Genomic DNA, 27,683 nt, shown 5'->3' on the forward strand with positions numbered 1-27,683 from the left:
CGACCTGCGTACCCAAAGACCTACAGAACTGTAAGTTTGTGTTTGTACGAAGGGGCGGGCATCGGCCACCGCTGCAGCGGCCATACGAGGGGCCGTTTATGGTGCTCCGGAACAACGGGTCCACGTTCGTGCTGGACGTTGGGGGGAGAGCCTCAAGCCGGCTCATGTGGACCTGGCACAACCGGCCGAGTTTCCGGCGCCTCGGCGCAGAGGCCGACCTCCCAAGCAGGTTCTGGCCCAGACTGTGGACATTGGGGGGTGTATCGCCGGTTCTGGGGGGGGGGGGGTTATGTGGCGACCCATTTCCTAGCATATCCGAACCGACTCACAATTAGATAGCCTACGGGGGTTTGCGAGCACAGAGCTTTGGAGCCTCTGCGCCATGGGGGGCCAGTTGACAGAGGCTTAAAAGTGAGGCTGAAGTTTTCGAATAAAGTTTTTTCCTTCGACTGCAGTTACCGACTCCGTGTCGTAATTTTAGCGCTGCATGTAGCACACCGCTACAAGGTAATCATTAGGCCAAGAATCCATCTTATCATGTGGATGAGACCTTTCAATAATCTGATAACAGCCGGATAGAAGTTGTCTTTGAGACTGCTAGTACGTGCTTTCAGGCTTTTGAAACCGGCCAGAAAAGAGCCAGGGTACGCCACAAGTCACAGGCCTCCAGAAACAATTGTCTACCATCACCGGCACAAGAAAGATTCAACAGATGCAGGAAATCCAAAACAATGCACTCGAAACGCTGAAAGATCTACCGAAAGTGAATAAATAGTTCATGTTTCTGGCGGAGACTGACTATTCATACCTCTCCATAGATGCTGCCTGACCTGATGAATTCCTCCAACATTTTGTGTGTGTTCCACGATAAAACATAAAAGCACAAGTAGGCTGTTCAGCCCATCAGTTCTGTTCCACCCTTCGATGATGGCGGATTTATTTTCCCTCAATCCCATTCTCCTGCTTTGCTCAGTAACATTGAACGTCTTTACTAATCAAGATCCCAGCAGCCTCTACTCTAGATACATCCAATGATTTGGTTTCCACGGCTGTCTGTAGCAATAAATTCTACAGACTCACCACCTGAGTGAGTCTGGCTGAAGACATTCCCCCTCATCTGTGTTCTAAAGGGATATCCAGTGGCTGCACCCTCTGGTCCTAGAATCTACCATTACTGGCAGCATCCTCTCTGCATTCACCGTCTCCAAATCTAGTCTGTCTAATAAAGCCTCAGCATTATATCCTTTCTTTTATATTCTGGCCCTCTCGAAATGAATGCTAACATCGCTTTGCCTTCCTTACCACTGATGTCAGCTGACAATTTTTGAGAAATATCAATAGGCATGGTAAGCCAGCAAATGGGAGTGTAATATTGGAAAATAACTTGGAAAGGAAAGAGCCAGAAAGAACAACATTCTATGGAACTCATTCTGGAAAAGTGTGAAGTGATTCACGTTGGAAGATTGAACTTGCGGAGTACAGTGTTAATGACCAGATTCTTCGCAGTGTGCAGAGTAGCGTTAGAGATTGTGGAGGCATTAGTAATGACCTTTCAAACATCATTGGAATCCGGCATGGTGCCAGAGGACTGCAAATGTTCTTCCACTCTTTAAGAAAGGAGGAAGGCAGCAGAAAGGAAATTACAGACCAGTTAGATTGACCTCATTGGTTGGAAAGGTGTTGGAGTCAATTAAAGATGAGGTTATGGAGAACTTGGCGACAAGAGTACAAGATGGGACCAAGTCAGCATGGTTTCCTTCAGGGAAAATCTTGCCTGACAAACATGTCGGAATTCTTTGAGGATATTACACATAGGATAGATAAAGGGGATGAAGTGCATGTTGTATATTTGGGCTTTCAGAATGCTTTTGACAAGGTGCCACACACGAGGCTGCTTATGAAGTTAAGAGACTGTGGTATTACAGGAGAGTTACTAGCATAGTTAGAGCTTTGGCTGATTGGTAGGAGGCAGTGAATGGAAATAAAAGGATCCTTTTCTGGTTGGTTGCCAGTGACTAGTGGTATTCTGCAGGGGTCGGTGTTGGAACCACTTCTTTTTATGTTATGTATCAATGATTTAGATGATGGAAGACTGGTGGAGGGGCAGGTAGTGTTGAGGAAACAAGTAGACTGCAGAAGGACTTAGACAGATTAGGAGAATGGGCAACAAATGAAATAGTGTTGGAAAATACGTGGTCAGCACTTCTGTAGTAGAAATAAATGTGCAGACTATTTTCTAAACAGGGACAAAATCTAAAAATCGGAAATACAAAGGGACTTGGGAGTCCTTGTGCAGAACACCCTAAGGGTGAACTTGCAGGCAGAGTCCGTAAAGAGGAGGCAAATGCAATGTTAGCATTCATTTCAAGAGGTCTAGAATAAAAGAGCAGGGTTGTGATGCTGAGGATTTATAAGGCCCTGGTGAGGCCTCACCCTGAGTATTGTGAACAGTTTTGGGCTCCACATCTTGGAACAGATGAGCTGGCATTGGAGAGGGTCCAGAGGAGATTCACAAGGATGATTCCAGGAATGAAAGGGTTATCATATGAGGAATGTTTGATGGCTCTGGGTCTGTACTCACTGGAATTCAGAAGGATTGGAGGGTGGATCTCATTGAAACTTTTCGAATGTTGAAAGGCCTAGACAGAGTAGATGTGGAAAGAATGTTTCCCATGGTGGGGGAATCTAGGACAGGAGGATAGAAGGGCATCCATTTAAAATGAAGAAATTTCTTTAGCTACTGGGTGGTGGATTTGTGGAATTTGTTGCTGTGGTCATTGCGTGTATTTAAGGCAGAGCCCGATTGGACATGGTATCAAAGGTTTTGGGGAGAAGGAGTGGTTGAGCAGGAGGACAAAAGGATCAGCCATGACTGAATGATGGAGCAGACTTGATGGGCCGAATGGCCTGATTCTGCGCCTATGCCTTATGGCCTTAATGGCCAGATTGTTAGCAGAGCAGTGAACAGGGAGATCTTGAGGCCCCACGTCCATAGACCCCTCAAAGTTGCCACGCATTTTGATAGAGGCATAAACTGGTTAAGAAAGTTGGCGTTTGTTAGTCGGGGGGATTGTGTTGAAGAGTTGTGTTGTGAGGTAATGTGGCAGCTCTATAAAACCCTGGTTAGACCACACTTGGAATGCTGCGTTCAGCTCTGATCACTTCATTACAGGAAAGGGGTGGAAGCTTTGGAGAGGGTGCAGAGGAGATTTACCAGGATGCTGCCTGGATTAGAGAGGGTACAGAGGAGATTTACCAGGATGCTGCCTGGATTGGAGAGGGTGCAGAGGAGATTTACCAGGATGCTGCCTGGATTAGAGAGGGTACAGAGGAGATTTACCAGGATGCTGCCTGGATTAGAGAGGGTGCAGAGGAGATTTACCAGGATGCTGCCTGGATTATAGAGGGTACAGAGGAGATTTACCAGGATGCTGCCTGGATTAGAGAGGGTACAGAGGAGATTTACCAGGATGCTGCCTGGATTGGAGAGGGTGCAGAGGAGATTTACCAGGATGCTGCCTGGATTGGAGAGGGTACAGAGGAGATTTACCAGGATGCTGCCTGGATTGGAGAGGGTGCAGAGGAGATTTACCAGGATGCTGCCTGGATTGGAGAGTGTGCAGAGGAGATTTACCAGGATGCTGCCTGGATTAGAGAGGGTACAGAGGAGATTTACCAGGATGCTGCCTGGATTAGAGAGGGTGCAGAGGAGATTTACCAGGATGCTGCCTGGATTGAAGAGGGTACAGAGGAGATTTACCAGGATGCTGCCTGGATTAGAGAGGGTGCAGAGGAGATTTACCAGGATGCTGCCTGGATTGGAGAGGGTGCAGAGGAGATTTACCAGGATGCTGCCTGGATTAGAGAGGGTGCAGAGGAGATTTACCAGGATGCTGCCTGGATTGGAGAGGGTGCAGAGGAGATTTACCAGGATGCTGCCTGGATTGGAGAGTGTGCAGAGGAGATTTACCAGGATGCTGCCTGGATTAGAGAGGGTACAGAGGAGATTTACCAGGATGCTGCCTGGATTAGAGAGGGTGCAGAGGAGATTTACCAGGATGCTGCCTGGATTGAAGAGGGTACAGAGGAGATTTACCAGGATGCTGCCTGGATTAGAGAGGGTGCAGAGGAGATTTACCAGGATGCTGCCTGGATTGGAGAGGGTGCAGAGGAGATTTACCAGGATGCTGCCTGGTTTAGAGAGGGTGCAGAGGAGATTTACCAGGATGCTGCCTGGATTAGAGAGGGTACAGAGGAGATTTACCAGGATGCTGCCTGGATTAGAGAGGGTGCAGAGATTTACCAGGATGCTGTTTGGATTAGAGAGGGTACAGAGGAGATTTACCAGGATGCTGCCTGGATTAGAGAGGGGACAGAGGAGATTTACCAGGATGCTGCCTGGATTAGAGAGGGCACAGAGGAGATTTACCAGGATGCTGCCTGGATTAGAGAGGGTACAGAGGAGATTTACCAGGATGCTGCCTGGATTAGAGATGGTACAGAGGAGATTTTCCAGGATGCTGCCTGGATTAGAGAGGGTACAGAGGAGATTCACCAGGATGCTGCCTGGATTAGAGAGGGTGCAGAGGAGATTTACCAGGATGCTGCCTGTATTATAGAGGGTACAGAGGAGATTCACCAGGATGCTGCCTGGATTAGAGAGGGTGCAGAGGAGATTTACCAGGATGCTGCCTGGATTAGAGAGGGTGCAGAGGAGATTTACCTGGATGCTGCCTGTATTAGAGAGGGTACAGAGGAGATTTACCTGGATGCTGCCTGTATTAGAGAGGGTACAGAGGAGATTTACCTGGATGCTGCCTGTATTATAGAGGGTACAGAGGAGATTTACCAGGATGCTGCCTGGATTAGAGAGGGTACAGAAGAGATTTACCAGGATGCTGCCTGGATTAGAGAGGGTGCAGAGGAGATTTACCAGGATGCTGCCTGGATTAGAGAGGGTACAGAAGAGATTTACCAGGATGCTGCCTGGATTAGAGAGGGTGCAGAGGAGATTTACCAGGATGCTGCCTGGATTAGAGAGGGTACAGAGGAGATTTACCAGGATGCTGCCTGGATTGGAGAGGTTACAGAGGAGATTTACCAGGATGCTGCGTGTATTAGAGAGGATACAGAGGAGATTTACCAGGATGCTGCCTGGATTAGAGAGGGTACAGAGGAGATTTACCAGGATGCTGCCTGGATTAGAGAGGGTGCAGAGGAGATTTACCAGGATGCTGCCTGGATTAGAGAGGGTACAGAGGAGATTTACCAGGATGCTGCGTGGATTAGACAGCGTGGCTTGTCAGGAAAGGCTAAGTGAGCCAGGGCGTTTCTCTCTGGAGTGACGAAAGATGAAAGGAGATGAGGTGTATAAGTGACGAGTGGCACGAACAGCACCCTTACCCCAGGGTGGCAGTGGCCAACTGTTTCAGAGGACAAGCGTTTAGAGTGAGTGGAAAGAAGTTTAAGGGAGATGTCAGAGGTACAGTAGATTATTTACACAGAGAGTGGTGTGAGCCTGGAATGCACTGCCACGAGCATTGGTAAAGCTGACAGGGACGTTTAAAAGATTCTGACAAAGACACATGGATCTAAGAAAAATGGAGGGTTACGTAGGAAGGAAGGGCTAGATTGATCGTAAACAGTAGGCATGACATCGTGGGCAGAAGTGCTTGTACTATGCCTGAAGAAATCCACCATTGCATCTAAAAACAGGGAAGACGTTGCACTCAAAGGAGGAAATCTGTTCGTGTGAGTCGCGCGACGGGCAAGCGACCTCCGCTGTGCTGCAGAGAACAAGCGGCAGCTCTGAAAGGAGAGACCGAACAACGAAAAGTCCCAACCGCTGACTACAGCCGCCACTTACTCACGTCCAGTCTGCACCAGATCGGCCTCTACAGCCACCAATGGACTCGACTCGAGTGAGGGCACTACTCACTACACTGTTCCACGTTCTGTCATATTAATTAGACCATAAAAACAACCTTCCACTGTTACCAAAGTCCTTCGAAACCTCCCCTGTGGTCTTTCCAATGTCATTGCCACTAACTGGATTCAGAACACACGGACATGTACTCTTCAAACATTCTTCATTTTACTTGTGCACAGCATGGCCCCCGTCACCACACTGTTCTGAAGTTTGAACAGAGAAATGCCATTTTGATACTAAATTGTCTAGCAGTTTCATTACGTAGGTCATTTGGTAAACTGTGTATGTTTCAACTCCTTCCTTGCAAGATCAGTCACAATTCACAACTCGGGTGTTACGAATCGATAGAAGTTACACGCTGACACCCCATGACACTTTGAAGTTAGCAAAGCAATTGTCCCTCAGTTGCTGGGTGTGCTTTGCATCCTTCCATCGTTCCCAAATTGTCTGTCTCCATCTCCACCGGCTGTGTAAGGGAAGCCATGGTCTCAAAGGCCTTTCCAACAAGGCCTCAGTTTAGAGGCCCTGTTCATTTAGCTGGATTACACACCACTGCAGCCATCCTTGCCTATCTCAAGGTGTCACTTCAAAGATCTGGGTTGACTATTACTGCCCCAGGCTGCCCTTGCCTGGACGTTGCCTTACTGCAATTTCCACACCGGTTCAGCGGCATCTTTACCACAGTAGGGACAGCCAAACCTGAACAACGTCCACATGTCTTACATTGTCACTCAGTAATCCGCTCAGGGACTGTGGGGTGGTCTCACCTGCCCGGACGAGTCTGTCCAACCTGTCGGTCTTGGCCCCAGCTCGGCGGCCGAGGCGGGGGCTGCGCATCACGGGGGTGGAGGCAGGCGAGGAGGGCTCGGAGGTGGGCTCTGCGCACAGGATGCCCTGCTGCACCAGCAGCTCGGTGGCACACATCAGGCAGACGTTGTGCGCGCAGGGCAGGATGACGGGCTGCTTAAACATCTCCTTGCACACCGGGCACAGAAGCTCCCGCTCCATGTTCTTCATGGTCGCCTGAAGACAGGAAGGAGAGTCAGAGGGAGAGCATCCTCCATTTGGCCCCGTGTCCCCAATTCCCCCTCCAGCCCACTGCGCCGTCCCCATCTCCATGATCCCCTTTACCTCACCTCAATGATCAGACCTACCCTGACTGTGACCACTCCACCATGGAATCACACCTTTTCTGTTCACTTCTCCCCATCTCTGTAACCTGTGTCCCCCCCCCAAAACTCCTGTCCTTGCAGCCCTCCCCATCTCCACGACCCTCTCTAGCGTCTCCACCACTCTCACTCCATCTCCGTGAAGTCCTTCCTGCCCCTCCCTGCTTCAGTGACTCCCCCACCCCTGCGATCCCCCGCACTCCATCCTGGCCTCTGCTACCCCCTCGCCTTTGTGACCCCCTCCAACCTGCCTCCCTGTCTCAGACCCCTACACTTTTCCCATCTCCGTGACCCCAGAAATCGCTTCAGATACCTCCATCTCACAACTGCCCTGCTAACGGTAACGCTCGGTGTATAACACATGCAATTGGACGTGTCTGACCAACCACATCCACGCCAGAAACAAGCTTTAGTCTGATCTTTGTGTAACGGGAACAGTACATTGGATAGATTATAAATTTACAAGTTGTATAACATGCATTAAAGTACTGCCGCAAGATAGCAACAAACAGTAACTCCAAAGATTGGTTTATTATTCTCAGACGTACAATGGAGAAACTTCTGTCTTGCACGCCATCCGGACAGATCGTTTGACAAGTGCACTGAGGTAGGGAAACAGAGTGCCACAGTTACAGAGAGAGTGCAGAGCAGTGCAGGCAAAGTGCGAGGGCCACAAGCAGCCAGGCTGGGAGATCGAGAATTCATTGCTTAGCCTAGCAGACATTCACCCAAGCGTGTGATGACGGCAGCTGTCTCTGAGCCTGGTGGTATGTGATTTCAGACTGTCGTACCTTCTGCCCGATGGAAGGGGGAGAAGACAGAATGTCCGGGGTGACGCAGGCTGCTTTCCTGAAGCAGCAGGGGGTGGGGGTGGGGGAATAGATCAGATACTTGTGGGTGGCTGGAGATGCGGTGGTCAATGGAAACAAGTTACTGACGCTGAGACCATCCCCGTCAACCCCAGATGCAGGAAATGTACACAGAGATTGACTTACAAAACTATTGAGATCCAACATCTGACCCGTCATCGCTGCAGCCTGAAATTTCCCTTTAAGGAAGGGACTTCACCTGTCTAAACGCAGTAGCCACCTTGCGATCAACGCCCTGACGACCCAAAAGATCCTCAGTGTTGTTTATTCACGTCTTTATTTGCACAATGTGCCTGCTTTTGCACACTGGCTGTTGCGTCAGCCATTCTGTAGTTTTATTCTATTGTAATTCTTTATTCTCCTGTGAATGCCTGGACGACAGGAGTGTGAGGGCGGGACACGGGACCCAAGGGGAGGGCACGGTAACATACACATACTCTGGTCATGACTCTTTGATACTGGCTGATGGATGAGTATTTATCCTAAAGAATGTCTCATTAATGCCAGAAGTTTGCAATGGCAGTCCTGGATTGCAGGCACGCCTGGCGGTGGGGACACAGTCCCACTTGGAATTCTCCTGGTGGACACGCGATGTAGCCATGGCTCACTGTACAGCCTTCCTGTAAATCCCCTCATGATCTTCACAGCTCCGAGAAGCAAGCATCCCCTCCCCCACCAGCCACTGCATCCTCATTCCTGGAATCATTCCAGTAAATCAAAATTAAGATCCAGATATAAACAGAGACAAGCTGATTCCATGGACAGGGTGCAAGTGAGGGGGAACTCGGGACAGAACATTCCTCCCTCGCATGTGACTGCAATCTGGAGGGTTCCACCCCGGACCGATGGAGGGAGGAAACGTGGGACAGATAAAGATATAGACTGGTTGCAATATGAAACAAGGTTTGGGTGAGAGGGAAGTGATCTAATCAGAATCTGAGGGGCAACAATCCACCCAGAGTGATCAATCTATGGAACGAGCTGCCAGAGCAAGTGGTTGAGGCAGGTACATTAACAACATTTAAATATACTAGGACAGGTACACGGATAGGAAAGGTTTAGAGGGATACAGACAGGTACACGGATAGGAAAGGTTTAGAGGGATACGGACAGGTGCACGGATAGGAAAGGTTCAGAGGGATAGGGACAGGTACACGGATAGGAAAGGTTCAGAGGGATACGGACAGGTTCACGGATAGGAAAGGTTTAGAGGGATACGGACAGGTACACGGATAGGAAAGGTTTAGAGGGATACGGACAGGTTCACGGATGGGAAAGGTTTAGAGGGATACGGACGGGTACACGGGTAGGAAAGGTTTAGAGGGATATGGACAGGTACACGGATGGGAAAGGTTTAGAGGGATACGGACAGGTACACGGATAGGAAAGGTTTAGAGGGATACGGACAGGTACACGGATAGGAAAGGTTCAGAGGGATACGGACAGGTACACGGGTAGGAAAGGTTTAGAGGGATATGGACAGGTACACGGATGGGAAAGGTTTAGAGGGATACGGACAGGTACACGGATGGGAAAGGTTTAGAGGGATACGGACGGGTGCACGGATAGGAAAGGTTTAGAGGGATACGGACAGGTACACGGATGGGAAAGGTTTAGAGGGATATGGACAGGTACACGGATGGGAAAGGTTTAGAGGGATGCGGACGGGTGCACGGATAGGAAAGGTTTAGAGGGATACGGACAGGTACACGGATAGGAAAGGTTCAGAGGGATACGGACAGGTACACGGGTAGGAAAGGTTTAGAGGGATATGGACAGGTACACGGGTAGGAAAGATTTAGAGGGATACGGACGGGTACACGGGTAGGAAAGGTTTAGAGGGATATGGACAGGTACACGGATAGGAAAGGTTTAGAGGGATACGGACAGGTACACGGGTAGGAAAGGTTTAGAGGGATACGGACAGGAACACGGATAGGAAAGGTTTAGAGGGATATGGACAGGTACACGGATAGGAAAGGTTTAGAGGGATATGGACAGGTACACGGGTAGGAAAGGTTTAGAGGGATACGGTCAGGTACACGGATAGGAAAGGTTGAGAGGGATACCGACGGGTACACGGGTAGGAAAGATTGAGAGGGATACGGACGGGTACACGGGTAGGAAAGGTTCAGAGGGATACCGACGGGTACACGGGTAGGAAAGGTTCAGAGGGATACGGACAGGTGCACGGGTAGGAAAGGTTCAGAGGGATACGGACAGGTACACGGTTAGGAAAGGTTGAGAGGGATACGGACGGGTACACGGGTAGGAAAGGTTCAGAGGGATACGGACAGGTACACGGATCGGAAAGGTTTAGAGGGATACGGACAGGTACACGGATAGGAAAGGTTCAGAGGGATACGGACAGGTGCACGGGTAGGAAAGGTTCAGAGGGATACGGACAGGTGCACGGGTAGGAAAGGTTCCGAGGGATACGGACTGGTACACGGATAGGAAAGGTTCAGAGGGATATGGACAGGTACACAGATAGGAAAGGTTTAGAGGGATACGGACAGGAACACGGATAGGAAAGGTTTAGAGGGATACGGACAGGTACACGGATAGGAAAGGATCAGAGGGATACGGACAGGTACACGGATCAGAAAGGTTTAGAGGGATATGGGCCAAACACAAACAAATGGGACTGGCTTAATGGGTATCCGGGTCAGCGTGGGCCAGTTGAGCTGGACTTTCGGCTTCTGGACTGTAGGAGTTTTGTGGTGTGGTGAGGAGGGTGGTATTGACTGAAGGACCTATTCAAATAGCTAGCAGAGGCTAGAGGATGAATGGCCTCTTGCTGCGCCTTGTAATCTGTGTGTACACGTGCAATTCGGAAATCCCAAATAATTATTCCAATTAATTAACTTCCTCCAACAAGGTTTTCGTGAAGGAAGGTTAACTAATTAGAATAGTTTGGGTCAGGGAGCACAGAGGCCATTTAGTCCAGTCAGTCTGTACTAGCCCTCTACCAGTAGCTCCAACCCCTAGAGCACTTACCCCACTGTACGTTTACCACTCGCCCTCTTGAAAGCCCGTCCTGAACCCGCCTTGGCCACAGACGGTGTCCCAGGTTCCAACCACACCTTCCTCCTGCAATCACTCCTGAAATCTCCTAGCCACCATCCCTATAGACTGCCACCCACTATCACGACATTTTATAGATCCAGACCCTCAAGCCCATCAGGAAAACAGTACCTGCCTCGCTCTACCTCTCGTTCACTGCAATTCCCCTCCTCCCAGGAACTCACTGCCTACAGCCCTCGGCAACATAACACCCCCACCCCTGGGATTCTGCCCTCGGCAACATAACACCCCCACCCCGGGGATTCTGCCCTCGGCAACATAACCCCCACCCCCACCCCGGGGATTCTGCCCTCGGCAACATAACCCCCACCCCCACCCCGGGGATTCTGCCCTCGGCAACATAACCCCCACCCCGGGGATTCTGCCCTCGGCAACATAACCCCCACCCCGGGGATTCTGCCCTCGGCAACATAACCCCCACCCCCACCCCGGGGATTCTGCCCTTGGCAACATAACCCCCACCCCCACCCCGGGGATTCTGCCCTTGGCAACATAACCCCCACCCCCACCCCGGGGATTCTGCCCTCGGCAACATAACAACACCCCCACCCCGGGGATTCTGCCCTTGGCAACATAACCCCCACCCCCACCCCCACCCCGGGGATTCTGCCCTCGGCAACATAACCCCCACCCCGGGGATTCTGCCCTCGGCAACATAACCCCCACCCCCACCCCGGGGATTCTGCCCTCGGCGACATAACCCCCACCCCCACCCCGGGGATTCTGCCCTCGGCAACATAACCCCCACCCCCACCCCCACCCCGGGGATTCTGCCCTTGGCAACATAACCCCCACCCCGGGGATTCTGCCCTTGGCAACATAACCCCCACCCCCACCCCCACCCCGGGGATTCTGCCCTCGGCAACATAACCCCCACCCCCACCCCGGGGATTCTGCCCTCGGCAACATAACCCCCACCCCCACCCCCACCCCGGGGATTCTGCCCTCGGCAACATAACCCCCACCCCCACCCCCACCCCGGGGATTCTGCCCTTGGCGACATAACCCCCACCCCCACCCCGGGGATTCTGCCCTTGGCGACATAACCCCCACCCCCAACCCGGGGATTCTGCCCTCGGCGACATAACCCCCACCCCCACCCCGGGGATTCTGCCCTCGGCGACATAACCCCCACCCCCACCCCGGGGATTCTGCCCTCGGCGACATAACCCCCACCCCCACCCCGGGGATTCTGCCCTCGGCAACATAACCCCCACCCCCACCCCGGGGATTCTGCCCTCGGCAACATAACCCCCACCCCGGGGATTCTGCCCTCGGCAACATAACCCCCACCCCCACCCCGGGGATTCTGCCCTCGGCGACATAACCCCCACCCCCACCCCGGGGATTCTGCCCTCGGCAACATAACCCCCACCCCCACCCCCACCCCGGGGATTCTGCCCTTGGCAACATAACCCCCACCCCGGGGATTCTGCCCTCGGCAACATAACCCCCACCCCCACCCCCACCCCGGGGATTCTGCCCTCGGCAACATAACCCCCACCCCCACCCCGGGGATTCTGCCCTCGGCAACATAACCCCCACCCCCACCCCGGGGATTCTGCCCTTGGCAACGTAACCCCCACCCCGGGGATTCTGCCCTCGGCAACATAACCCCCACCCCGGGGATTCTGCCCTCGGCAACATAACCCCCACCCCCACCCCCACCCCGGGGATTCTGCCCTCGGCAACATAACCCCCACCCCCACCCCGGGGATTCTGCCCTCGGCAACATAACCCCCACCCCCACCCCCACCCCGGGGATTCTGCCCTTGGCGACATAACCCCCACCCCCACCCCGGGGATTCTGCCCTTGGCAACATAACCCCCACCCCCACCCCGGGGATTCTGCCCTTGGCGACATAACACCCACCCCCACCCCGGGGATTCTGCCCTTGGCGACATAACCCCCACCCCCACCCCGGGGATTCTGCCCTTGGCGACATAACCCCCACCCCCACCCCGGGGATTCTGCCCTCGGCAACATAAACCCCACCCCCACCCCCACCCCGGGGATTCTGCCCTCGGCAACATAACCCCCACCCCCACCCCCACCCCGGGGATTCTGCCCTCGGCAACATAACCCCCACCCCCACCCCGGGGATTCTGCCCTTGGCGACATAACCCCCACCCCCACCCCGGGGATTCTGCCCTCGGCAACATAACACCCACCCCCACCCCGGGGATTCTGCCCTCGGCAACATAACCCCCACCCCCACCCCGGGGATTCTGCCCTCGGCGACATAACCCCCACCCCCACCCCCACCCCGGGGATTCTGCCCTCGGCAACATAACCCCCACCCCGGGGATTCTACCCTCGGCAACATAACCCCCACCCCCACCCCGGGGATTCTGCCCTCGGCAACATAACCCCCACCCCCACCCCGGGGATTCTGCCCTCGGCAACATAACCCCCACCCCCACCCCGGGGATTCTGCCCTCGGCAACATAACCCCCACCCCCACCCCCACCCCGGGGATTCTGCCCTCGGCAACATAACCCCCACCCCCACCCCCACCCCGGGGATTCTGCCCTTGGCAACATAACCCCCACCCCCACCCCGGGGATTCTGCCCTCGGCAACATAACCCCCACCCCCACCCCCACCCCGGGGATTCTGCCCTCGGAAACATAACCCCCACCCCCACCCCGGGGATTCTGCCCTCAGCAACATAACCCCCACCCCCACCCCGGGGATTCTGCCCTTGGCAACATAACCCCCACCCCCACCCCAGGGATTCTGCCCTTGGCAACATAACCCCCACCCCCACCCCGGGGATTCTGCCCTCGGCAACATAACACCCACCCCCACCCCGGGATTCTGCCCTTGGCGACATAACCCCCACCCCAGGAGATTTTATTATTGATTACAGACACAGCATGGTAAACGGCCCTTCCAGTGCAACACGCCCAATTCCAGCCACGTGACCAATTTACACACTGATCAGTGCGTCTCCGGAACGGGGAGTAAACCGGAGCCGCCGGATGGGCTCCTCCACACACATCAACCCCCAGCTGTCTGAGGGGGTGGTGGAGACGCATCCCCAGATTATCAACAGGCGCGTTGAGGACTGTGTACCAAAAGAGTACAGTCTGTGTTCGCACACCGGATGAACCGGGAGATCCACTGCTCAAGTCCAGGACTGCGGCATTCAAATCAGATGACCCCGACTTTTACAGGAAGTCAAGGCATTCTGCTTACCAGGAGCCTATGACCACAGGAAACCGCAGAGAGTTGTGGACACATCACAGAAACCAGCCTCCCCTCCCTGGACTCTGCCTACACTCCTCACTCCCTCTGCACTGCAGTCGACATAATCCAGGAGCCCACCCACCAAAGCCAGCCTCTCCTCCGCCCTCCCCGAGAAGACTCGAAAGCCCGAAAGCACATCCCACCAGGCTCAAGGACAGCCTCTGCCTATCGAAGCAACGCACACACAAAATGCTGCAGGAACTCCAGCATCTACGGAAAGGAATAAACAGCAACATATCAGGCCGAGTCCCTTCATCACGACAATTTCAAGACTGTTGGTTAGTTCTCGTTTTCAAAAAGATCGACTCTTGACCTCCATCTTGTAGTGACCGTGCACCTTACTGCCTGCGGGCACCCTCTCTGTAGCTGTTACCCTTCATTCTGCTTTGTTACTGTTTTACCTTGTTCCAGCTTGACGCTCGGTGATCGGTGTGACAGTGTGCAAGACTAGACCTTCACTGTATCTTGGTCCAAGTGACAATAGTTAACCTGTTTACCAGCACTATCACCACTTCATACTACAGTGCATTTCTTTGTTCTGATCGTGGTCCTCTTGTAAAAATCCATGCATTTGTTCACATTTAAGTTTGATTATGACATCTCCGGGGGTATCCTGACGGATTGGCTCAGCCATCACTGAGAATGTTGTGACCGCCTCTATCACCATTTGGTTTCCAGCCGTCCCCTCCCTCTCCGAGTTCAGGTTGCAGTGAGCGGTCCACCGAGCAGAGATCATCGGCCGTCAGCTCCCGACATTAATAGCCAGAGTGGAGAAAAAAGCTGAAAACAATTACTGCTGACTCCACCAGCCCTAGCTGTCACCTATTCACCAAACTGCCATCAGGAAGACACTGCAAGTCCATCAAAAGCAGGACTACATCATCTCCAAAGCTTCTTTCCTGCAGCTTCTCAACAAAACTCACCCTAACTGCCCCTGCACAATGTCCTTCCTGCTCTCCGTGTTCTGTTCACATTTATTTAATTTCATTACTGACCTTTGTGCAATTCTGCTAATTGTTGATGGCCCGTGGCTGTTTGCACTGTCATCTTGAAAGCTGTTGGTTGCTGTGTTGTCTGTTCTGGTATGGCCCTGTGTTTTGTGCCTGGCTCTGAACCACGATCACTTCTGGTATGTTTCACACACTGGCAATAAAGTGATTGTGGAAAATTGTACAATTTCTTTAATTTATGTACTTCTTGCGAAAGCTGCTTATTTGACGCTGTGTGCCTATGGCGCCACTGTAAGTTTCCCTTGTGTGCTCGTGCATTTGTGCACACAATAAGCTTCACGTTGATTTTGCTACGATATCATCAGCCCATCCAGATGATGAACCAACCCCCCCCCCCAACCAGTCCTATCAACCCCCCCAGATTCCGCTCCTCACCCACAGCAATCGGGGAGCAACGCACAGCAGCTGATCAACCTGACACAAAATAAACTACTGGAGAAACTCAGCAGGTCCGAGGAGGTCGAGGGCCGGCCGCAGGACTGAGTGTGTAGAGAGGTACAGTGGGGTGAGGGGGTAAGTTGGTTTGTTATTGCCACGTGTATGGAAGTAGAGTGGAAAACCTGTCTTGGGTTGGAAGGAGGAACGGAGCTCGTCTCGCTGTTGTTGCCTGTGGTCTGATGTGTTTCTCTGCCGTGTTCTGTGCTCCTGCTATGTTGGCACCGGAATGTGCCCCGACACTCGCGGACAGCCCCCAGCACATCAGTGGGTGTGTCGATGCTAATGCAAACAACATACACGGATAATTAAATCTGAAAGTGTGCCCGGTACTCTGCGGGTGGCCTCGTATCCCGGGAACGGCACAAACGTTTCCCTGTTGTGTGATTCTGACAATGAAAGGAGGGCTGCTACAGAGACACTGTTTCCCTCAGCAGAGTGGGCAGTAATTCAGCACTGCAGTCAAAGGCAGGAGGCACTTGGCATAAGGATAGAGGGGGATGGTTCCTTCAGGTTGTTATAGTCAGCGCGGTAATGAGGACAAGCTCCCAGTATTTATTAAGTCCTCCCAATAGCACGTCTGAAATGGCCTCTGACAACTAAGTCCAGCTCCTGGCCTTCACGTGTGGCTCAGCTACTAAGCCCGGTGGAACCGATTCTCCTGCCACGCGAAAGGGAAAAGGCGGGCCACCGTTGCCTTCAAACCAGTCGCTTTGAATAGATAGGGCCCATGAGCCGTGACTGGCAGCTCATCTCAAACCTCCACTGCCTTGTACACAGAACACTGAACGTCGACAGCACATCACAGGCCCTTCGGCCCACAATATTGTGCTGACCTTGTACCCTACAGCAGAGGCTGCCTAGAATTTCCCTACTGCATAGCTCTCTATTTTTCTGAGCTCCATGTACCTATCTAAGAGTCTCTTAAAAGACCCTATTGCAGCTGGTCCAAATACGGCTAATGGGACTGGCTCAGATGGGAATCTTGGTCAGCAAGGACCACATGGAGTGCCTGCTTGCGAGGTTTTTGTTGAGGGATACAGGACAGTAACAGGCCCTTCCGATCCAATAAGCTCACCCCCCCACGCCCAATTATACCCACGTAAGCAATAAACCTACTAACTCGTACACCTTTGGAATGTACTGGATCAACGAGGGGAAACCCACGATGTCACGAGGAGAACGTATGAACGAGGTAGTGGCAGGAATTCAAGTTCGAGTTTAGTTGTCATTCAGCTATCGGTGAATACAGCCAAAGAAAAGAGCGTTACTCTGGGGCCAGGGTGCAAACTGCAGTACCGATAGTCATATACAGCACATATCAGACAGCAGTAAAATATAATCACACAATTGAAATGGTGCAAGTCCCCAAGTTCATTTATGTTGCAGCAGTCGAACGCAGTACACCTTCTGCTGAGCACGCACTGGAGAGGAGCATCTACTACCACGCTACACCGCCTCCAGCACTCCGGCGCCTGCAAGACTTCCCCTCCCGGGCGGCTGCCGACAGGCAACACCGCGGCTCGACGCCCAGTCCTCGCCACGCAGCTCCCCCGCCGTCCACCAATAGATCAGTGAATCGGACTTGCAGCGTTCCACATGAACAATGTCCGACAGGGTCTTGCGACCACTCGCTGTTAGACTGCACGCACTGACTCAGACTCTGCCAAGCAGGCAGCAGCACGATCCGCGCCAAGTCCGGCTCCACCAGCGGGCAACTCGCTGATGGGGTAAACCTGCAGTACACTCACTTCTTAACGTCCAGCAGGCTCTTGCGGTCGTAAAAAAAACTAGTTTAAGAGTAATATCTTTGGCTGGCCCTGTAGAAGTTGCTGCGTCCCAGCATGCTGCTGCCTTACCAGAATTGAAGCCGAGTCACTGCCCAGTCAGAGCGTTACAATAACCAGCAAGCCACGACTGGATGACTACGATGAATCTCACTGGCCTGCATCATAACTGCACCTTCTATTCCTCCTCCAAGCCTCCTTACTGCTCCTTTCTGCATCGGGCGCAAACATTTTTTTTAAAAATTGAGGCTGAGTTGCTAGCTCCACTCTCAACCCAACAGGCGGCCGGACTCGAACCCGGGACCACCTGCGAAGCCCATGCAGATGGCACTATAACACCGGCCAACCAAGTACCCGTCTCTTGCCCCTTAAATACAATGATCGTATCTGATTACGCCATCTTTCCAGGCCGTTCTCTCTTCTCTGCCCTCCCACACAGAAGCCAGAAAGCATGCACCAAGAGGCTCACTGCTGTTGTAGACTACTGAATGGTAACGTGGATTCCTGGCCTCAAAATCCACCGGATTGTGGCCCTTGCACGTTGTCTGCCTGTACTGCACCTCTCTGCAACTGTGCTTTCTGTTTTTGATTTCCCTTGTTCCATCTCGACGCGGTGAAATGCTCTGCATGGTTGATCAGGGGCTGTTTTCACCGTACCGGAGGACGCAGGGCAACACTAAACCAGTTTCACAATCTTTCTGCATCCAGGCATCGGCCATTAAAAATAAAATTCTACCTGCTCAGACACCCCCTCCCTCGCACCCAAAACCCACGCTCTCATTTTGGATCCCCTACTGCGGCAGACAGAATCATGAAACTGATTCATGCAAAAGGAGGTTAGTCTCAACGATGCAGCACAAAACCACGGCAAGTCAGAGTACAGAATCGAGCCCTTTGGCCCGTCTAATGCCATCCCGGGTAGATAGAGTCATAAAGAGAGCTGTAAATTACTGAGTACAGGAGCTGGGGTGTTACGTTGCAGTCGGTGAGGCCTGATTTGGAGTATTGTGCGCACTTCAGTCACCTGCCTACAGGATCGAAAGAGTGCGGAGAAAATTTACAAGGATGTTGAATGGGTCAGGACTTTATTCCCTGGAGCTTGGGAGAGTGAGAGGAGATTCGATAGAGGTGTTCAAATTATGAGGGGTATTGATAAGTTTGGGTGAGACTACAATTAGTGGTCATGGGTTAAGGGTGAAAGGTGAAATATTTAAGGGGAATTGGAGAGGGAACTTTGCTCGGAGAGTGGGGAGTGTGGGACGAGCTGCCAGCGGAACTGGCAGACGCGGGGTTCAGTGCAACACTTTTAAGAGAGGTTTGGCTGGTAGGGGTATGGAGGGATATGGTCCGGATGCAGGTCGATGGGTGACAGCAGCAACCATGGGATCCACACACAGCAAACAAACTCATTCAAAAACACTCCAGGCCAGGACCAGTCATGCCACCCGGCCAGGGAACTAGTGGAGGGCAGCATGGCGCTGGGTGCCATCTGTTCTCAGACGCACCTTGACTGTCAGTAACTGCTGCCACACAAGCTGGCAGAGCGACAGCACAGGGAAAATCTCTTAAAGGGACAGTGCTGGCTTGTCCCCGACGACCCTCACCAACTTTTACCGATGCCCCACAAGGAACATCCCATCTGGATGCTTTGGGCTCGGTGTGGCATCTACTCTGCCTGAGACTGCAAAAATACAGCAGTACGGCCAGCCCCTCCTCCACTACATCTGCCTAAACTTCCATTTTATACCCCACTTGCCCATCACCCTGAAGGATTTGCCCCTTAAATCGACTCCTCCTCCTCCCCACCCCCCTCCACAACCCACCAGCCTCCCTCCACTGACTCTCTCGAGATGTGACTCAGGAAAGCAGCCGATATAATCAGGAACCCCTCCCATCAGGCAGAAGACACACAAGCCGGCAAGTATAAAGCCCCAGGCTCAAGGACAGCTTCCACCCCGCTGTTACTGGACTCGAACCGACGACTCGCGATAGAGGCGAACGCCTGATCTGCCAAGCTGCCTCGCTGTAGCCCTGGTGCTGAACTTTGTGACTGTGACACTCGACACTGAATTCTCCTTCCCTCTGTACTGCCACAGTGCACTGATGTGTGGCTTTTCACTACACCCCGGTACATACGACAATAATAAATTAATTACCATTTAGCCCAACGGGGAGCTGGTCAACCCACAGGGCAGACATCGACACAGCTTTTCCCCCGGTACCCCATTTTCTCCCACACCCCAATGATGTGTGCGTGCGGGGAGTTGATGATGACATGAGCAAAATTGAATGGGATTAACAAAGGATTACAGTTAATTGTTGCCTGATGGCTGGCTGAGTTGATGGGCTGAAGGGCCTGGTCCTACCTCCACTGCATTCCTAACAAGATCATCTCAGAGTTTTCCCCAGCTGAACACCTCCAGTCACCGATGAGCACCATCAGTGGAGGGTATGTTACACAGCGAGGCATCAGCCACGAAACACTGTAAACCTCCGACCAGGGTTTCAGATCCAAACACAGGCATCCCACCAAATCACAGGATGTTGGGTGTGGTGCTTCACTGCCAGATCACCGTCCCATCACACACTCCCGGGGTCAGACACAGAGTGAAACTCCCTCCACACCATCCCATCACACACTCCCGGGGTCAGACACAAAGTGAAACTCCCTCTACACCGTCCCATCACACTCTCCCGGGGTCAGACAGAGTGAAACTCCCTCCACACCATCCCATCACACACTCCCGGGGTCAGACACACTCCCTCCACACCGTCCCATCACACACTCCCGGGGTCAGACACAGAGTGAAACTCCCTCCACACCGTCCCATCACACACTCCCGGGGTCAGACACAGAGTGAAACTCCCTCCACACTGTCCCATCACACACTCCTGGGGTCAGACACAGAGTGAAACTCTCTCCACACCGTCCCATCACACACTCCCGGGGTCAGACACAGAGTGAAACTCCCTCCACACCGTCCCATTACACACTCCCGGGGTCAGACAGAGTGAAACTCTCTCCACACCATCCCATCACACACTCCCAGGGTCAGACACAGAGTGAAACTCTCTCCACACCATCCCATCACACACTCCCGGGGCCCTAATCAACTTGCTCCTGGGGATGGCGAAATTCGCCATCCGTGGATCTTGGAAACGGGTGGCGGGAGGATCTCCCCGGGCAGACTGCCTGGCAATGTTTAGGGGGTATGTTCGTGCCCGGGTAACTATTGAAAAGGAACACGCACAGTCCACAGCGGCCTTGGAGGAGTTTCGAGACCGTTGGGCTCCGCGGGGTGTAAATGCCATCGTGGATAGGGATGGCAACATTCTGGTGTAATGTCTATTGTCTATTCGTAGTGCAGTAATTGTTTGCCACTGTTTTGTATATATTGTATAGCACCGAAATTTGTAATAAAGGATTTTGTAATTAAAAAAAAAAGGGGTCAGACATAGAGTGAAACTCCCTCCACACCATCCCATCACACACTCCCGGGGTCAGACATAGAGTGAAACACCCTCCACACCGTCCCATCACACACTCTCGGGGTCAGACACAGAGTGAAACTCCCTCCACACCGTCCCATCACACACTCCCGGGGTCAGACACACTCCCTCCACACCGTCCCATCACACACTCCCGGAGTCAGACACAGAGTGAATCTCCCTCCACACCGTCCCATCACACACTCCCGGGGTCAGACACACTCCCTCCACACCGTCCCATCACACACTCCCGGGGTCAGACACACTCCCTCCACACCGTCCCATCACACACTCCCGGGGTCAGACACACTCCCTCCACACCGTCCCATCACACACTCCCGGGGTCAGACACACTCCCTCCACACCGTCCCATCACACACTCCCGGGGTCAGACACACTCCCTCCACACCGTCCCATCACACACTCCCGGGGTCAGACACACTCCCTCCACACCGTCCCATCACACACTCCCGGGGTCAGACACACTCCCTCCACACCGTCCCATCACACACTCCCGGGGTCAGACACACTCCCTCCACACCGTCCCATCACACACTCCCGGGGTCAGACACACTCCCTCCACACCGTCCCATCACACACTCCCGGAGTCAGACACACTCCCGGGGTCAGACACACTCCCTCCACACCGTCCCATCACACACTCCCGGGGTCAGACACACTCCCGGGGTCAGACACACTCCCTCCACACCGTCCCATCACACACTCCCGGGGTCAGACACAGAGTGAAACTCCCTCCACACTGTCCCATCACACACTCCCGGGGTCAGACACAGAGTGAAACTCCCTCCACACTGTCCCATCACACACTCCCGGGGTCAGACACAGAGTGAAACTCCCTCCACACTGTGCCATCACACACTCCCGGGGTCAGACACAGAGTGAAGCTCCCTCCACACCATCCCATCACACACTCCCGAGGTCAGACACACACCCTCCACACCGTCCCATCACACACTCCCAGGGTCAGACACAGAGTGAAACTCCCTCTACACCGTCCCATCACACACTCCCGGGGTCAGACAGAGTGAAACTCCCTCTACACCGTCCTATCACACACTCCAGGGGTCAGACACAGAGTGATGCTCCCTCCACACCGTCCCATCACACACTCCTGGGGTCAGACACAGAGTGAAACTCCCTCCACACCGTCCCATCACACTCTCCCGGGGTCAGACAGAGTGAAACTCCCTCTACACCGTCCTATCACACACTCCCAGGGTCAGACACAGAGTGAAGCTCCCTCCACACCGTCCCATCACACACTCCCAGGGTCAGACACAAAGTGAAACTCCCTCTACACCGTCCCATCACACTCTCCCGGGGTCAGACAGAGTGAAACTCCCTCCACACCATCCCATCACACACTCCCGGGGTCAGACACACTCCCTCCACACCGTCCCATCACACACTCCCGGGGTCAGACACAGAGTGAAACTCCCTCCACACCGTCCCATCACACACTCCCGGGGTCAGACACAGAGTGAAACTCCCTCCACACTGTCCCATCACACACTCCTGGGGTCAGACACAGAGTGAAACTCTCTCCACACCGTCCCATCACACACTCCCGGGGTCAGACACAGAGTGAAACTCCCTCCACACCGTCCCATTACACACTCCCGGGGTCAGACAGAGTGAAACTCTCTCCACACCATCCCATCACACACTCCCAGGGTCAGACACAGAGTGAAACTCTCTCCACACCATCCCATCACACACTCCCGGGGCCCTAATCAACTTGCTCCTGGGGATGGCGAAATTCGCCATCCGTGGATCTTGGAAACGGGTGGCGGGAGGATCTCCCCGGGCAGACTGCCTGGCAATGTTTAGGGGGTATGTTCGTGCCCGGGTAACTATTGAAAAGGAACACGCACAGTCCACAGCGGCCTTGGAGGAGTTTCGAGACCGTTGGGCTCCGCGGGGTGTAAATGCCATCGTGGATAGGGATGGCAACATTCTGGTGTAATGTCTATTGTCTATTTGTAGTGCAGTAATTGTTTGCCACTGTTTTGTATATATTGTATAGCACCGAAATTTGTAATAAAGGATTTTGTAATTAAAAAAAAAGGGGTCAGACATAGAGTGAAACTCCCTCCACACCATCCCATCACACACTCCCGGGGTCAGACATAGAGTGAAACACCCTCCACACCGTCCCATCACACACTCTCGGGGTCAGACACAGAGTGAAACTCCCTCCACACCGTCCCATCACACACTCTCGGGGTCAGACACAGAGTGAAACTCCCTCCACACCGTCCCATCACACACTCCCGGGGTCAGACACACTCCCTCCACACCGTCCCATCACACACTCCCGGGGTCAGACACACTCCCTCCACACCGTCCCATCACACACTCCCGGGGTCAGACACAGAGTGAAACTCCCTCTACACCGTCCCATCACACACTCCCGGGGTCAGACACAGAGTGAAACTCTCTCCACACCGTCCCATCACACACTCCCGGGGTCAGACACAGAGTGAAACTCCCTCCACACCGTCCCATCACACACTCTCGGGGTCAGACACAGAGTGAAACTCCCTCCACACCGTCCCATCACACACTCCCGGGGTCAGACACACTCCCTCCACACCGTCCCATCACACACTCCCGGGGTCAGACACACTCCCTCCACACCGTCCCATCACACACTCCCGGGGTCAGACACAGAGTGAAACTCCCTCTACACCGTCCCATCACACACTCCCGGGGTCAGACACAGAGTGAAACTCTCTCCACACCGTCCCATCACACACTCCCGGGGTCAGAAACAGAGTGAAACTCTCTCCACACCGTCCCATCACACACTCCCGGGGTCAGACACAGAGTGAAACTCTCTCCACACCGTCCCATCACACACTCCCGGGGTCAGAAACAGAGTGAAACTCCCTCTACACCGTCCCATCACACACTCCCGGGGTCAGAAACAGAGTGAAACTCTCTCCACACCGTCCCATCACACACTTCCAGAGTCAGTGCAAGCTTGCATTAAGATAAAATAACTTACATTCTAAAAATCCCCAAAAATCCCAAAACAGAAAAACAAAGAATCTCAAGAAGCCAAGCAACAGAAGACAGATATCTATCAAAATCTGAGGAAACAGGGAGATAGGGACACCAGCTCAGGAAAGTGATGCTGCTCTTACTGAATGGAGGGGTAGAATGAGGGGCCAAATGGTCTCTTGCCTCTCCTCCTCATGGAACATTAATGCCTTCTCTCACCGCAGACGCTGCTTGACCTGCTCTTACGATTGGCAATACGTGTGCTGCAGAAGTAGGCCACTCAGCCCATCGTGCTGCAGCTGACCCATCCACCCACGTGCTGTTTCCCAGCACCTTTGTGTCTTGGTCATTGAAGTGCCCATCTGGGTATTTCTTGACTAGTGAAGACACGGGGAGTTTGGAGAACTAGATAAAGAACTTGAGTTGCGGGGTGGGAGGTTTCTCGACTGACAGGGTGGGGTGCAACTGCTGGCTTCAGTGGGCCTGGGCGGGGAGGAGATGGAGACCTTGGGATGGTGATGCTAGTCTTGTTGTTGGGATCTGAGTACTGAAACAGCATCTCCAACCTACTCGGGAGACAGAGAGTCTTGCAACTGGGGAGGGTGGGTGACGAAGAAATTGGTTTGGGAGGGATCTGGTTAACGATAGGGCAATAAGCCAGAATTCTCATAGCTCAAATGCTTAAAGTTATGGGAGGCATAACTGCCCATAAGGTGGACAGTAGTCTTTTTCCAAGCAACACACACAATATGCCGGAGGAACTCAGCAGGTCAGGCAGAGAGGAATAAACGGTCAACATTTCAAGTTAAAACCTGAGGAAGGGTCTCTCCTCCATAGATGCCTCCTGACCTTCTGCATTTTCGTACTTGTGTTGCTCTGGATTTCCAACATCCACAGAATTTCTTGTGTTCAGTCTCTTCCCCAGGTTGGGGAGATCAATACCAGGTGGCACTGTTTTAGATGGGGGGGGGAAGATTTAAAAGGGACCCGAGGGGAACTTTTTCCATCCGGAGGGCGGTGAGTGTACGGAACGAGCAGCCAGAGGAAGCGGTTGAAACAGGTACAGAAGCATTTGGATATGTACACGGGCGTGGGGCTTGGAACCCAGAAAACTGGGATGGGCGCAGTGGTCAGCACAGGCTGTTGGGCAAAAGAGCCTCTACGCCTCATACAGGATGAGCTGCAGGATTTGGAGGTCTTGAGAGGCAGCCTCTACCCTTCCCAAGATGGGCCCCACATTCTCTCAGCTGAGGGCCATGGGTTCAAGTCCCACAACCACCACATTTGAGCAAGTGCCAGGACAGTCCCCCAGGTGGAGTGCCAAGGGGAAAGCCCTCTGCTCTTAAAAATAAAAAATCCCCCCCCCACAACCCATACCAGAAGGGAAAACGACCCCTCCCTCCCAAAGCCTCCATTGGAAAGACAGGGAGGGGTTTCCCTGTGCTTTCGCGATCAATATCTACCCCTTAACCAAAGGGTGCGGGGAAAAGGCGACCTACTCATTAGCAGGCTGCTGTTTCTGGGATCCTGCTGTGCACGGAGCTGCTGTCAAGATTCCCCGCGTTAAAACCCTTCACTGAAATTCCGTTAACTGCAAAGGTCCTTATGAGGTCATGAAAGATACAACAGGAAAATGGTTGGAGGGTGGGGTGGGATATAGGGAGAGCAGGGAGGGCCGAGTGAGTGAGAATCAGCGATGGCCCTCACCTGTAGAGGTGTCCCAGAGTGATCCCCGTTACACACAACAGGCAGGGCGAGAAGGGGGTGATCGCCTACCTAAATACACCCCGAACCACCGCAGCTCCCCCGATCCCCCACCCCACATGCGCTGGGCCGCATAACAAAAGACTAATAGCAGGAATGTATCTGTCAAGTGATCCGCAGAGCCGGTTCCGGGCGAGCACTTCCACCGGGGGTGGGGGGAGGAGTAATATCCCGGCTGGGCAGGCGGATTAATCATGCACGATACGAAATGCAAAAATTAAAAATGCGCCCGCGACCTTGCCATTATCGCTAATTTACTTGGAGGCACCGGGTTTAAATTCTCCGCAACGTCCCTCCTTCCCGTCATATACTCACTCTCAAAACCTTCTTTGATGTCATTGTCTCCGAATTGCAAATGTTTCATAAAGCAGAAGGTGGGGGGGGGGGCTGAGATTTTTTTTTAAATAAATTGGGGTGGGTGGTGTAAAATTCTGCCGATTGCTGCGATTCGCTCCTTCCCCCTCTCTCATGCACACACTCACACTCCCCTTGCACGGTGGGCTCTGCAGTCTTACCGGTGTCAAAATAAGGAAGGGGAGGGCTTGGAAAGCACTGTTAAAAAAAGGAGGGAGAGAGAGAGCGCGAGGGAGAAAGAGAGAGAGGGATCTGTAGTTTCTATAGAAACTGCGACCAGCCGAGATGATGAGGAAATCGTTTTGCAAGATCCCCCAAATTAACACTTACAAGTGTGTGCGCGTTAATTGCCATTCCTCACCCCCCCCCCCGCACACTCATGTTCACCCTATCTCAATCCCCAGACATTTTGTTTTAAATACATAATTTTCCTTGTAAAAAAATTGCAACAAGAACGCTGTATTGCAATGCAAACCAGTCGCCAAAACATGCTGCAATCTCTCTCCCTCTCTCTCTACCAGTAAAACAACTGTATTTACCTGCATTAGATGGCCTTCTGTCGCATTTAAACTTGTAAAGTGCATATTTTAATCGCCAAAACGTTGCAATGCACATAAATCAGGAAGGACTGTGCAATATTTTACTTTCTGGGTTAGAGAATCTGCAAATGCGGATACTTACACTTATTCGGGATAGGGTGTCCATGATGGAGTTGAAGTGGTATATCTCGCCGGCGGCCGGCTCAGCCATGCCCTCTCCACCGAGACGGCGGCTACATTGGCTACCTGTGCGCGCTCACGCCGAGGCGGCTGCGGCTGCGGCTGCGGCTGGGGCACGAGCGCTCGTGCGCGGGCAGCAGCAAGTTCGGCGCAGGCGCAGGCGGGGCGGGACCCCCCCCCCCTCCCACCGCCCCGTCGCCGCGCCTGCGCGCTGGCTCGCCCGGAGCTGCAGCAAGATGCGAGCTGGAGGGGGGCATTGGGGCAAGAGACAGACTGGGTGGGACGAGCGGTGCAATGGGGTCAAAGAGGAGATCTGGGCGTGCAAGAGTCACCAGATACAGAAGAAAAGGTTCCTGCAGGTTGTCAGAGCTGGGGAGGTAGTGGGGATGAGCTCCTATTACCTATTAAGTGCTCCAAATGGCGTCAAATAGCCTCTGACAAGCCAAGTCTAGCTCCTGGCCTTCGTGTGGCTTAGCTACTAAACCAGGCGGAACCGTTTCTGTTGACAGGAAGAGGGGCAAAGGTGGGTTGGCATCTCATCCAGCAGAAAGAAAACTTTGAACTCACACCTCCACTGCCTTGCGGCTATACCCGCTCATAGGCCTCTGAGGTAAAGTTCAGAGCTGGAGTCCCTAAAGCAGTCCCACATTGGGTTCAAGGCGGACTGGCAACTTCTGCAATGCCACTGGTGCCATTCTGTGCCATTCCCGTGCCATCAGCTGTTTGGAGGGGGCAGCCTGCTCACTCTCCATATTATTGCTACCCTGGCTTGTGTATCACGTAGACAGCTAG

The 27,683-nt window shown here is 53.2% G+C and overlaps 1 protein-coding gene across 2 annotated transcripts in view; it reads right to left on the reverse strand.

Annotated features, from left to right (window-relative positions):
• The window catches only part of LOC132399515 (tripartite motif-containing protein 46-like), a 185,320-nt gene extending 158,343 nt beyond the window's left edge, over window positions 1-26,977 (reverse strand). For both annotated transcript variants that reach the window (XM_059979970.1, XM_059979969.1), the window contains exons 1-2: window positions 26,854-26,977; window positions 6,697-6,952 (exon numbers count right to left, since the gene is read on the reverse strand). In XM_059979970.1, coding sequence (XP_059835953.1) covers window positions 6,697-6,952; window positions 26,854-26,922 — 325 coding nt within the window. In that variant the 5' untranslated portion in view covers window positions 26,923-26,977. The remainder of the gene's footprint in view (window positions 1-6,696; window positions 6,953-26,853) is intronic.
• Between the last annotated feature and the right edge of the window lie 706 nt (window positions 26,978-27,683).

Source organism: Hypanus sabinus, chromosome 9, assembly GCF_030144855.1.
Source record: "Hypanus sabinus isolate sHypSab1 chromosome 9, sHypSab1.hap1, whole genome shotgun sequence".
Classification (NCBI taxonomy): Eukaryota; Metazoa; Chordata; class Chondrichthyes; order Myliobatiformes; family Dasyatidae; genus Hypanus; species Hypanus sabinus.